Raw genomic sequence first — 14402 nt, forward strand, 5'->3', positions numbered from 1 at the left:
TCGCTACTAGACCAGGGTGACATTTATGCACAGGCTATGTAGACTGGATCCTAGGGGCCTGCACCACAACGTCAAAAATAGAAAATGTCTTTGTTTTAATACTGTGAAATACTGTGATGCAGGTTATCTTACAACTATAAAAGACATGGACATTATTTTTTGTGGGTTTATTTGGCTGAATTTTTCAGTGGACAGTTGGCGGAAGTATGTCATTATTCACTTCTCGAACTCTGCACTACATCGATTCAGATTCCCAGCGGCGACTGGATGAAAGATGGGACAATCACTGAAACTTTTAAAAGAATATCTAGCGGAATGTTGGTACTTGAAGTGAGTTTGATTTTGTGGAAAGGCAATTCCTTCCACACTTAATTTGATCTGAACCGAGCCTCAGTAATTTTTATTACTTCTTGTCGCCAGACGCGATTTCGAGAGCTCCTCAAGGTGCGGAAACCATTTTCAGGTAACTTCATTTGTTAAAGGTATATTAGATTGTATTTAAATTGTATATATTTAAAATTTGATGTTTTTGTCGTCGTCCTTTTATTTGTATTTGCGTAACAAACACTTTCGGTCGTAGTTAAGACATATTATTAATAGATACTTCTTGCTCCGTTTTTTTAAATATAGTTCTTTGTTGTTGTTGTTGTGGTCTTCATTCCAGAGGCTGGTTTGATGCAGCTCTCCGTGCTACTCTATCCTGTGCAAGCTTCTTCATCTTCCAGTACCTACTGCAGCCTACATCCTTCTGAATCTGCTTAGTGTATCCATCTCTTGGTCTCCCTCTACGATTTTTACTCTCCGCGGTGCCCTCCAATACTAAATTGGTGATCCCTTCTTCTAGTCAAATTGTGCCACAAATTTCTTTTCTCCCCAATTCTGTTCAATACAACCTCATTAGTTATATGATCTACCCATCAAATCTTCAGCATTCTTCTGTAGCACCACATTTCGAAAGCTTCTATTGTCTTCTTCTCTAAACTATTTATCGTCCACGTTTCACTTCCATACGTGTCTACGCTCCATACAAATACTTTTAGAAAAGACTTCCTGACACTTCAATCTATACTCGATGTTAACAAATTTCTCTTCTTCAGAAACGCTTTCCTTGCCATTGCCAGTCTACATTTTATATCCTCTCTACTTCGACCATCATCAGTTATTTTGCTCCCCAAATAGCAAAACTCCTTTACTTCTTTAAGTGTCTCATTTCCTAATCTAATACCCTCAGCATCACCCGATTTTATTCGACTACATTCCATTATCCTCGTTTTGCTTTTGTTGATGTTCATCTTATATCCTCCTTTCAAGAAACTGTTCATTGCGTTCAGCTGCTCTTCCAGGTCCTTTGCTGTCTCTGACAGAATTATAATGTCATCGTCGAACCTCAAAGTTTTTATTTCTTCTCCATGGATTAGTTCTTTGTAGCAATGTTAATAAATTATATGGAATATCTTAATTATTTCAGTTTTTTTTTTAATTTTTAAAACTTGTCAGTACATTTTTACATTGCATACTAAAATATTATACAATTAAATAATAAACACTAAATGATGCATTCAATTCGAAAATTGCTCCAAAACGCAATGTTGATGGGTTAATTATCAAAATTTTCCGCACCACAGGTGCCTGTGCATCCTAAAAAGGGCCACGCACTGGACTGAGTTAGCGGGCTGGTGTGAACCGTGTGCTAGGCCGGGAGCAGCGCAGGCAGGAGGCGTCACGTGGCTGTCACCTCCGGCTCGTGCAGCAGGTCGCGCACCTCGAGCTGCAGGCAGGAGGCGGATGCGGGGGCGGCCGGGGGCAGGCGCAGCGGGGGCGGGTCGGCCTGCGCGGCGGCCACGGCGAGCGGCAGCGCGGGGCCCGTGAAGACGGGCGCCGTCAGCTCTGCGCCGCTGACGGTGCGCGACAGCCTCCGGCCGCGCGGACGCTGTCCGCACGAAAGGCATGCGCGCACCTCGTAGCGCGCGCACTCTGCCTCGCCGCCGGCCACCCACAGCCACACTTCCAGAGCGTCCGCCGCCTCCTCCACCTGCAACCACGCCACCAGCTTCCTGTCACCGCGGCCGCCCGCTACACTCGCTTCAAAACTGCAAATCCTAGAGCACTAAAGGGACACTGTGACTAAACCGTCATCAATTTTACTACTCCAAATTCTTTCAAAGGAAGTGATAGTTTATAGGCCATGAACTAGTTCAGCAATTCCCAAAGTGGTCGATATCCACCCCTTGGGGTCGATATCGGTTTCCTAGGGGTCGACATAAACGAAAACTGATTTTGGGGGTCGACGAGGTCTAAAATTCGACCCCTATTAAATTAACACAAGTTCTTATTTAAAACTTTCAAGACAGGTAGGTACTGTATTGTAATTCTTCATGCTTTCCCGGCGATCTGTTGACGTCTTGGATATTTGGGAATCCAGCCGGATGTTCGCGTCGTTCTCGCACGATATTTCAACAGCATGCTTCGCTGTCTTCTTCAGGTGCTACCTGAGACTGGTCCTTGGGTGTCTTTTTTTTTTTTTTTTTTTTTTTTTTTTTTTTTTTTTTGCACTTTTCATTCCCTTCTCAGATGGAGAAGGGCGGGCTGTTGTAGAGCGTGCGTTGAGCTCTTTGCAGCCATGGGGTAAAGTTTATTCTGCTGTGGCACTCTTTATTTCTCTCGCTGGGGTGCAAAAAGGGGGGGGGGGTTCTCCCAATTGGGAATTTATTTGCAGGAGTTTGTTGGGGACAGTTCCGGTATTTACCTTAGCGGCCAAGGAAAACCTGCAAAACCCGGCCAGAACTGCTTGTTATGGCTTGCCTTCTCTTTATTTGCCGTGTTGCCAGCGTTGGCGCTGGCGTTCACGGCGGGCAAGGGCGGCTTCGCGTCTTCTGTCACGCTCCTCCTCTTGCTCTCTTCTGTACTGCTCGTCTCGGGCTTCCGCCTTTCTTCTTATGAGCTCCTTGCTTTGCAGGAAGCTCATTTGGTGTTCATCTCGGTCGGCCAAGTTTGGGTTGGTGACGTCCAGGATTTCGTTGTCCACAAGGGCGTCCCAGTGATTGACGAACTCCTTGGTTTGGACGCTTGAGTCCTGACGTGCTGCCGGCGTTCCCTTGCCTTCTAACGAGGCCTGTGTGGCTCGACTGATGGTCATCTTCTTCGGCCAGGCCGTTTGTGTGGCTTGGTCACGACTGGGGTGTGCTGCTTCTGTTGCCGGCCCGTCGTCTTTGTGCTGCTCATCCGTCTGCAGCGCCTGCGTCTCCTTGTTGGTATTGCGGCGGAGGGATTCACGGAGAGGCAGGCGGCCTCCATCTCTGCATGGAGAACCATGCGGAATCTTGTTTCCGCCTCCTGGAGGGCCGAGTCGATGTCGGGACCAGCTGTCGCCGCCGTCTTCCCACACGCTGCGTCGCTCCGCCGCCCCCCTCCAATGACTTTGCCACTGGCGGCGGGGGAAGACGGCCGCACGTGAGCGGTGGCCGTCGTCGCCTCTCCTCCGGGTGCCGCCGTTGTTCCCGCGGCGTTGTCTCCTCCTCTCGCTGTTGCCTCTGTCCCTCCGTTGCTCGCAGCGGCTGCAGGACTTTGCCGTCTCCTTCTTCTGCGGCGTCGCCTCTTTGCCTGGGGCGCCGTTGCCTGTGCTGTGGCGGGATTTCGGCCGTTGAAGGCCTGGCATCCGCGCCAGTTAGCAACGTGCTCACCGCCGCAGTGGGCGCACGTCGGTTGGACGTCTTTGGTGCTGGTACAGGTGCGGGTGTCATGGTGACGTCCGCACTTGACGCACCTGGCGGCGTTGCGGCAGTGCTTTGCCACATGCCCTTCTTCCTGGCACTTGAAGCACTGTGGCTTCGTGTCCAGGTGGGGGCGGGGGGGGGGGGGGAGAGTCTCCGGCTGCACGTGAAATCCCAAGAGCTTCCGGATTTCGAGAATGTCCCCGCCGTTGTCTGCCGCTGGTGTGGCGACAATAAACAGCGGCGGTTTCTTCTTATTGGTTTTGTTGTGCAACCTGACGGTTACCTCAACAAAACCTTCTTTCACTGCTCGCTCCGTGAGAATCCAAGGCAGTCCCCTCAGGAGCGCCTTGGTGACTTCTTTGCGACGAGTCTTCTGTCCCATCGCTCCTCTTTCTGGGGCGTCCACTGTGTGAGCGGCCACAAGGGCCTTCAGGGCCCTGTAGTCGTCCCAGTTTGCGGCCTGGAGCTTGATGGTGGCGTCGGAGTCGACGGACTCAACGACAACCTCCTTGTCGCAGCTCTGCCCCATCTCATCATAGATTTCCACCCACTCGACCTCCCTGCACTTGATGTACAGGGCGGGAGCGGGGGAAACTACTTCTTCTGTTGGGTCGATCGAGTCCCGTATTTATGCCTGGGAGGAGCTGGGCGTTCCCTAATCGGTCCGCGCCGGGTCGAGTATTCCATCTGTGGTCCGCGCCCGCAAGACTCGGCTTCAATGGACCCCTCCAGTGTAAAGAACACCAGAGACATACCAGACTCAAGCAGGCAACTAAATCAGCCATAGCAGAGCATTGTCTGAAACTTGGTCATTCAATGGATTTCAATGACACCAAAATTGTGACACAGACCTCAAGATTTTGGGACAGTGTCATTAAAGAAGCCATTGAGATTAAGGTCAAAGACAATCTAATCAACCGTGACTCGGGATCAGCACTGCCTGGAATCCAGCGCTTGAGCTTCTGAAAACTCAACGCAGGACACTCCGGGATTCTACAAGAAATAGAAGTGGAGACCGAGAAAACAGCCGTGAGACAAGGTGTCGGACATTAGAGACCAGATCTGACACATCCCAGATCATGAACTCAACTTCAGAAGACGGCCAGGCCGGGCGCGGACGGCGGAGGGAACACCGGCGACCAGAGAGGGACAATGTAGCCGCGTCTGGCGGGCGCGGACCTCAGACGGAACACACGACGCGACGCGGACCGATTAGGGAGCTCCCAGCACGAAACACAAGTGGAAATCATAGTAACAGTCAGGAGATAGAGTACCCAACGTCTCAGATCGGGTCTGACACACCTCAGATGACAATCACAACCGTTGAAGACGGCCAGAACGGGCGCCGACGGCAGTCAGAACATCCGCGACTGGAGGGGTCCATTGAAGCCGAGTCTGGCGGGCGCGGACCACAGATGGAACACTCGACCCGGCGCGGACCGATTAGGGAACGCCCAGCTCCTCCCAGGCATAAATACTGGACTCGATCCACAGGCCTCGTTAGAAGGCAAGGGAGCACCGGCAGCACGTCAGGACTCAAGCGTCCAAACCAAGGAGTTCGTCAATCACTGGGACGCCCTTGTGGACAACGAAATCCTGGACGTCACCAACCCAAACTTGGCCGACCGAGATGAACACCAAATGAGCTTCCTGCAAAGCAAGGAGCTCATAAGAAGAAAGGCGGAAGCCCGAGACGAGCAGTACAGAAGAGAGCAAGAGGAGGAGCGTGACAGAAGACGCGAAGCCGCCCTTGCCCGCCGTGAACGCCAGCGCCAACGCTGGCAACACGGCAAATAAAGAGAAGGCACGCCATAACAAGCAGTTCTGGCCGGGTTTTGCAGGTTTTCCTTGGCCGCCAAGGTAAATTTCGTACAAAATGAAAAACTCGGCAAGTCTGTGTGGACAAGTTTGTGCAAGATAATGAGTTCGAGCGTACGTCTTTCAGGCGCATTTTGACTTGCTCTCTATTTGACGCTTACGCGATTTAACACGAACGAATTCATGGTTCAAATGGCTCTGAGCACTATGGGACGTAACATCTGTGCTCATCAGTCCCCTAGAAATTAGAACTACTTAAACCTAACTAACCTAAGGACATCACACACATCCATGCCCGAGGCAGGATTCGAACCTGCGACCGTAGCGGTCACGCGATTCCAGACTGAAGCGCCTAGAACCGCACGGCCACACCGGACGGCACGAATTCATGATCAAGTCCAAACATGTTCCTGATATTTTACTATTTAACGAGCTTGGACTTAGGTTGAAAGTTCATTTGCGTTTTGAAATTCGTTGGAGCTTGAAAGATAATAACTCATATAAGTACTCATTTATTTCAAGAGATTACAAAGTAACTACATAGCTAAATTAAGTGAAGTAAAGTGACTGAAAAAGTGGTAAACACAACGTACAACATATTTTAAATAGGTAGGTATAAAAGTATTTGTAAAAATACTCTGTAGCAGCTGTTTTAAGTTAGCGGACCATTATGAATAAGGGGGTTGATCTTAAAAGTAGGTAATTTGGCCATGGTTGTCTGAGGTAACAATTCATTTTGGAAAAGGGGTCACTTGTCCAAAATAGTTTGGGGATCCCTGCACAAGTTAATTACAACTACGTATTACACTGAAGAGCCAAGGAAACTGGTACACCTGCCTAATATTGTGTACGGCCCCCGCGAGCACGCAGAAGTGCCGCGACACGACGTGGCACGCACTCGACTAATATCTGAAGTACTGCTAGAGAGAATCGACACCGTGAATCCTGCAGGGCTGTCCATAAATCCGTAAGAGTACGAGGGGGTGGAGATCTCTTCTGAAAAGCACGTTGCAAGGCATCCCGGATATTCTCAATAATGTTCATGTCTGGGGAGTTTAGTGGCCAGCGGAACTGTTTAAACTCACAAGGGAACCTCCCCATAGCACCCCCGCTCAGATTTAGTTATAAGTTGGCACAGTGGATAGGCCTTGAAAAACTGAACACAGAACAATCGAGAAAACACAAAGAAGTTGTGTGGAACTATGAAAAAAATAAGCAAAATATACAAACTGAGTAGTCCATGCGCAAGATAGGTAACATCAAGGATAGTGTGAGCTCAGGAGCGCCGTGGTCCCGTGGTTAGCGTGAGCAGCTGCGGAATGAGAGGTCCTTGGTTCAAGTCTTCCCTTGAGTGAAAAGTTTATTTATTTTCGCAAAGTTATGATCTGTCCGTTAGTTCCTTGATGTCTCTGTTCACTGTAATAAGTTTAGTGTCTGTGTTTTGCGACCGCACCGCAAAACCGTGCGATTAGTAGACGAAAGGACGTGCCTCTCCAATGGGAACCGAAAACATCTGATCGCAAAGTCATAGGTCAACCGATTTCTCCACAGGAAAACACGTCTGATATATTTTATACGACACTGGTGACAGCATGTGCGTCACATGACAGGAATATGTTGTCGACCCACCTAACTTGTACACTTGGCGAATGGGTAAAAAGATTCTTCTACCTTGCCCGATTTAGGTTTTCTTGTGGATGTGATAATCTCTCCCAAAAAAGTGATGAAAACATAAGAGTTAGTCACATAAACTGCAACAAATGAATGCAACAGTTTCACAGTCGCACATTTTTCCCTGTGCTCTGTCAAAACATATGTTTTTAACGTTTTCAAATTTTTCCGTTTAGGTGTAGCGTCCCCACACTACGGTGCAGTTACCTCGCATCGGACGGACGGACGGACGGACGGACAGATAATAATTGTCTGAAAATAAAAAATTAAACTTTTCACTCGAGGGAATACTTGAACCAAGGACCTCTCGTTCCACAGCTGCTCTCGCTAACCACGGGACCACGGCGCTCCTGAGCTCATACTATCTTTGATGTTGTCTATCTTGCACATGGACTACTCAGTTTGTATATTTTGCTTATTTTCTTCATAGTTCCACACAACTTCTTCCTGTTTTCTCGATTGATCTGTGTTCAGTTTTTCAAGGCCTATCCACTGTGCCAACTTATAACTAAGTCTGAGGGGTTTGTGTTGGGGAGGTTCCCTTGTCAGAAGAGTATATCTTTGCAGCCGCACTGTCGCATTTCTGGATGTGTGGGGTGTCGCATTGTCCTGCTGGAATTACCCAAGTCAATCGGAATGCACAATGAACAGGAATGGTTCAAATGATTCAAATGGCTCTGAGCACTATGGGACTCAACTGCGGAGGTCATTAGTCCCCTAGAACTTAGAACTAGTTAAACCTAACTAACCTAAGGACATCACAAACATCCATGCCCGAGGCAGGATTCGAACCTGCGACCGTAGCGGTCTTGCGGTTCCAGACTGCAGCGCCTTTAACCGCACGGCCACTTCGGCCGGCCAGGACAGGAATGGATGCAGGTGATCAGACAGGTTACTTACGTACGTGTCACCTATCACAGTCGCATCTAGACGTATCAGAGGTCCCATATCACTCCAACCGCACACGCCCCACGCCATTACAGAGCCTTCACCAGCTTGAAAAGTCTGCTGCTGACAGCGGACAGCTAGCCGAGACTAAAGTAGTCACACCAACCTCCTCATGATTGTTCACTTTCCACAGCTTGCAACCAAAGGAAATCAAAATAGAGGCGGGACCTTCATTCTCGTATCTCCGTCTATGTATCTCTCTATTATGCTTTGAAGCTTTATTCATCCACGTTTAATATTAATGTTATGATGATGTTAAAGATACTTTTTTTGTTTCTTGCATTGGCGCTTCTATTCACTGTAGTAAAGGCATTCTAAGTACGTAAATGTCTCGCTAGAGTGTACTGATAGTGTAAGTTTCGCCCTATTTGTAGTGAGAGTTTCCCTAACAATTAGGTGAAATGTCTGTATTGTCAGTTGCGAACACATACCTTAGTTGCTAACTTATGAAGTGTGTCTTTCAAGACAATTTTGTAGCAACTACCTGAGGTGCATTTTGATGGTTTTCGCAACGCGTGAACTCGATAGAACTGCTATAATCAGGTGCAGCAAGAACTATTATATGGGTCAATGTGCACACAAGACTGCACAGATAACCGAAAAACATGGCTAATCCAAAATTCACATGCTTTCACTGGAAAATACTATTTACTGTATTTTCAAAATGTGCTACATGTCACTCTTGAAAGCCTGCACCATCACTCACAAGTTACTCGCCGGCAGTTGACTATTTATGTACAAAACTACACTGAAGACTCACTCTTTCGTATCATTTACTTTTAGTTCACTTTCGGAACATAAATATCCAGTTCTTTTTGTTACTGCACTTCATTCACATTTTTCCTGACAATGTTCTTTATTTTTCTGGAGAGTGAAAACAAATTTTATCCTGCCTACACTAATAATAGGGCAACGCATTTCAGTGCCTTGGTGTGCATGATAAAGCATACATCATATGCAGTATTCGAAACGAAAATGTTAGTTCTAATTACAGCAAAAGATTTTGGGATATTTTTTTATTTTTTCAAAAATCGTCGAACTTTGCACGAATAGTGCAAAGATCCCCAGTGTGGTAACAAGAAGCCATGACTGTCCTGACTAATGTTCTTATTTTCAAATCAAAACTGCGAACATTTAATTTTCCCTTGGTATGAGACCCTGACAGCGTGGAGTCTGCAGCATTTGCTGTGTGCGTAACATTCAGGTCACAAGACTTGAGGGACATGTGGCATCATTTTGACGACACATACAGTATCGAATACTGCAGAAACTGCTATCGACTTCACGTTAGCGTTCGAAGTGGGCTGCTTGGGAGAAGCCGTATTGGGTTCCATAGTTGATAGCATTCGTGTCATAACTCGTTTGTTACGAAAGTATGCTGTTTCAAGGCAACGGCACATTGAAGATTTATAAAAACATATCGTTCTTTGTATTAATTGTTATAATTAAACGCCACATAAAGACGTACCAGCGGTTAAAGCCTTCATGATATCTAAGTTACAGCACAAAATGTGAAGTTCCACAAGTTCATCATGCTGTAATGTATATGAGCGTCGAAGCTATAGAGGACTTCCTTATTAATTTAGTAGAAATATGTTCTATAATATTAGTATTAGTTGCTGTGTACATATGAGTGCTCTCTCTCTCTCTCTCTCTCTCTCTCTCTCTCTCTCTCAGAAGTGAGTTGTCATTGTCAATAATTTTCAAATCAAGCATGAAACACGCAAATGCGAGTAAACATTCAAAACCTGTTGATAATCTGATAAAACAAATTACCACGAAGAATAAAAAGCATAGAAAATACTGCCACATTTGCAAAGAATTAAAAGGTAACTTGGTCTCAACCATTTACAAAACATAAAAGAAAATTTACGAGCTAATTCTGAGGTATCGATAGCTACGATGCCACGGCGTCAGTACAAGTTCTTAGGTTGACACTATGTCACCGACACCGACGACAGTGCCCTCCAGCCGGCGCTGTGCAGCTCTACGAGCGCCGCTCCAGATTCTGCCCATTTGATTCCGAGTAGACGACCAAGCAACATTGTTTCTATTTCACAGTGGGCTAGCCACTACAGATTTTTTCTGTGTACCTTTTGTGAGCTTGAGACATCCGGCTTCGCACATACGTGCTCCTCAGTGCAAAGTCATATATTCATCTTCTTGCTAAAGTAAAGGTGATTTAAATGCACACTGCAGTACCGAGAGTTCTACCTCACCTGCTCCCCCTAGCTTCCTATATTCGGCCTAACCTTCAGTTTACAGGAGCAGACCCACGCGCCGCCTATCCAGGCGGGATACAAAAAGTTCTTTAGGATACTTCTTTTCCAAACAAGAACGTCTTCAGCTAAAGTACATCTTTTACCACTAATATTACTTTTTTGTCATTTCATTAGAACAAATTGTTCCTACTCCGCCGCATTTTGAGAGATCCTCAATGTGCTGGTGATTTGAAACGGCGTTTATTCACATAAAAGTTAAATGAGCTGTTGTTGTAAGCCGTCTGCCTCAAGTCTTTCAGTTAGCCGTGCTATACAGGCTGTCTCAAACCTTTTGAATCAAATTGAAACAGTGTTAGTGGGTCCTAGACCGATTATATTGAGATAGGGAACCAGTGATCGGACATGCATATTTATTGTGTATGGTCCTACACAGCGCACACCGCATACCAACAACGTACCTCATAGTAACTGTTCAATGTAACGACCGCCAGTCTCAATTCATGCAGGACAACGGCGCTTGAAGTTCTGCCACACACTCTCAAAGATCCCTGGTGTCTGTTGTACCAGCTTGGACCCTAGCAAGCAGGTCTTCATCTGTTTCTACATAGTTACATACACCAGTTTTGACGTAACCACAGAGGAGAAAGTCCAGAGGTGTGAGATCCGATGATCGCGCTGGCCATGGGACTGAACCTTCACTTCCAATCCAACGATGAGGTTACTTGTTGTTCAGTTGCTTGCAGACATTAACATCAAAGTGCGCTGGTGCACCGTCGTGCTGAAACCACATATTTTCGCAGCAACAAGGGGTACAGTCTCCAAGAACTGTGGCAGCACATCTCGCAGGAAAACCAGGTAACATGGATCAGTCGAGTTGGGAGGCAGCAAGTAAGGTCATATTAGGGGATCTTGTACAATGCCCGCCCATACATTGACAAAGAACCATTGCTGCTGGTTACCGATGTGGGTGGCGTGGCTGTTGCAGCTGTTGAAACCATCATCATGGGTGAATGAGGCCTCATGCATGAACAGTTCAGACTGTGATAAGTTTGGCACTACAGCGCTTCGGTGGACTATCCATTGAGAGGACTGAATTTGTTGCGTGTGCCTTTTCCCGCAATGACGCAGGATCGGCATGGTTAATCGGATTTGGCAAGGTTAATGGAAGGGGTGGCCGGATACCCTTCCTGCCGCCACCCCATACTCCCGGGACGGAATTAGTGTACCCCAACTGTCTGTGTCTAGTAAAATCCATGGAATAGTGCGAATGTGTTCAGATGTCTGCGAGCCGTGTAACTGAGGCCGGATGTGGGGGCCAGCCTGGTATTCACCTAGTGGGATGTGGAAAACTGCCTAAAAACCACATCTAGGCTGGCCGGCACACTGTCCTCCGTCATTAAGTCGCCGGGCGGATTCAATCCGGGGCCGGCGCGCATATCCGAGTCCAGGAAGTAGCGCATTAGCGCGATCGGCTAACCTGGCGGGTATTGACAGGAGTGAATTCAGGGCTTAAAATCCATTGGTCCCAGTGCTTGCACACGTTCTTTCCGATAAGGCTGTTACACCTGTTTTACCAGACTCTGCACACTGTACCCTTCGAAGTGTGCGTTTCACAGGTAAGTTGACAGGTGTTTATTGGTGGGTGGTTGGCCACACGATCCAACACCATCGCCGGCCGGGGTGGCCGAGCGGTTCTAGGCGCTACAGTCAGGAACCGCGCGACCGCTACGGTCGCAGGTTCGAATCCTGTCTCGGGCATGGATGTGTGTGATGTCCTTAGGTTAGTTAGGTTTAAGTAGTTCTAAGTTCTAGGGAACTGATGACCTCAGAAGTTAAGTCCCATAGTGCTCAGAGCCATCAAACACCATCGCCTCAAAGTCTGTGTTTGGACATGTCTTTGGCAAGAAGCTAGGCTGGCTCTCTGAGGCACGAACGACACCATCTCACGTAAGCTGGTATCCGTGGAGATAAATTTCTGCCAGTTAGGATGAGGCCTGTTTGTGCTGCTTTACCGGTGCTACACCCTGCTGCATCGTAGATTAAATGCATGTCTGTGAAATCTCGTGGCGAGTAACGTTCCATCTTTGACTATGCGTAGTGCGCTGTACACAGTATCACACCTCACCATGGACACATCACAAGCTGTCTGATGCAGTGGACAGCTGACACCAGGGACAGTGTCGTGCATGCAGTATGGGTTAATGCGCCAGTGCAGTGTACCCAATCATCACAAGACAGATGTGCTATGAGCTAAGTTGTGTACAGTATGTCTGTTTCAGGGTCAGATGTGTACGCTGTTTGTTGTCCACTGTCTGTTCCAGTGAAATGAAATGTCGTGTGGCTAGGGCCTCCCGTCGGGTAGACCGTTCGCCTGGTGCAGGTCTTTCAAGTCGACGCCACTTCGGCGACCTGCACGTCGATGGGGATGAAATGATGATGATTAGGACAACACAACACCCAGTCCCTGAGCGAAGAAAATCTCCGACCCAGCCGGGAATCGAACCCGGGACCTTAGGATTGACATTCCGTCACGCTGACCACTCAGCTACCGGGGCCGGACCTCTGTTCCAGTGTACAACAGACAAATGGTTCAAATGGCTCTGAGCACTATGGGACTAAACATCTGTGGTCATCAGTCCCCTAGAACTTAGAATTACTTAAACCTAACTAACTTAAGGACATCACACACATCCATGCCCGAGGCAGGATTCGAACCTGCGACCGTAGCAGTCGCGCAGTTCCGGACTGGGCGCCTAGAACCGCTCGGCTACCGCGGCCGGCTACAACAGACACCCATGCTCTCTGATAGGCTTGCGGCATTGCAGTATGGGCACTGAGACTTGCGGGTGTCGCTTTGTACAATTCCTATGAACTACGTTGTTGTTATTATGGTGTTCGCTGAGTATGTCCATAACACAGTAAATACGCATTTTCCGATTATTGGTTCCCCATTCCTATATAATCGGCTGTGGACCCACTACCGCCTGTATGAGTTTGACTCAAAAGGTTTGAGACACCCTGTATAAATAGAACGCTTCTCCTCATAGGCAGAGCGTACTACTGTGGGCATTGCACGGACTATGGCTGGCCAACCTTGAGACGCAGTGAGGAAAGTGAAGGCTGTGACGGAACTGACCTTGAGGTAGAAAGTGTGCCCCGCGTGAGTGAGCGTGGCGATCTCGTCGGGCCAGGGCGGCAGGCGCACCGCGGCGGCAGCGTCGGGCATGGCGGCCAACACGTGGCCGTGGTCGCGCCTCACGTGTGTGCCCAAAGCGTCCGCCTCCAGCTGCGCGGGGCAGCTGCGCTCGCACGGGCACCGGAACAGCTGCGGCGGCGGTCGGCGCCGCGACTCGTCTTCCTCGCTCGCCACAGAATCCTGAGGGACACAGCTTTTAGTTCTCTGCAAGTACATACCTCAGTTACCTACATAGAGGCCGCTATGCTTGGATTGGAAAAAGAGCATTTCAGGACCAGTTATCCCCTAGACACAGCCTGTTACAAGCAGTTGCAGTACCCACATCGAGCCACAGTATCCAGAGTGGTCAGTCGACACACTACCATTACGTTATAAAGTTTGAGGCTGTGTACATCTCTGTGAGAAGATGCTACTGACACTAGTCTGCAACACTAAACGGCGCAAGGATTGTCTCAGACTTACGTTTCCAAGACCACTCCTAGCTGTCTCAGCTAAAACCTATGTGCCACCCGGGGTGGTCCGAGGTAAGGGCACAATAGTGTGTGAGATGATCAGAGACTGTCTACGTGGTATTGGTTGCAACACAACACTGGACAAAGTGTTTGCATCATACACAATCTGATCGCAGTATCCGGTCACACCTATAATGCGGAATTGACCGCCAGATGTAGGAGAGGAGGACCCACCAATATACAGGATGTTTAAAAATGCATATCGGGGTTTTAACGCTTTATAAAATTTATTACATTAAACTTACAGCTATAAATGATATGTCAAATGAAAGAGCAACTCAAACAGTTTTACCAAGAACCTTATAAATGTTCAATGTGAGCG

At 47.9% G+C, this 14402-nt stretch overlaps 1 protein-coding gene across 1 annotated transcript in view; it reads right to left on the minus strand.

The window, feature by feature from the left end:
• Window positions 1-1720: 1720 nt before the first annotated feature.
• LOC126260460 (uncharacterized) overlaps window positions 1721-14402 on the minus strand; it is a 75736-nt gene continuing 63054 nt past the window's right edge. The window contains exons 4-6 of the mRNA XM_049957789.1: window positions 13509-13748; window positions 1835-2032; window positions 1721-1768 (exon numbers count right to left, since the gene is read on the minus strand). Coding sequence (XP_049813746.1) covers window positions 1721-1768; window positions 1835-2032; window positions 13509-13748 — 486 coding nt within the window. The remainder of the gene's footprint in view (window positions 1769-1834; window positions 2033-13508; window positions 13749-14402) is intronic.

This window comes from Schistocerca nitens, chromosome 5, assembly GCF_023898315.1.
Source record: "Schistocerca nitens isolate TAMUIC-IGC-003100 chromosome 5, iqSchNite1.1, whole genome shotgun sequence".
NCBI lineage: Eukaryota > Metazoa > Arthropoda > Insecta > Orthoptera > Acrididae > Schistocerca > Schistocerca nitens.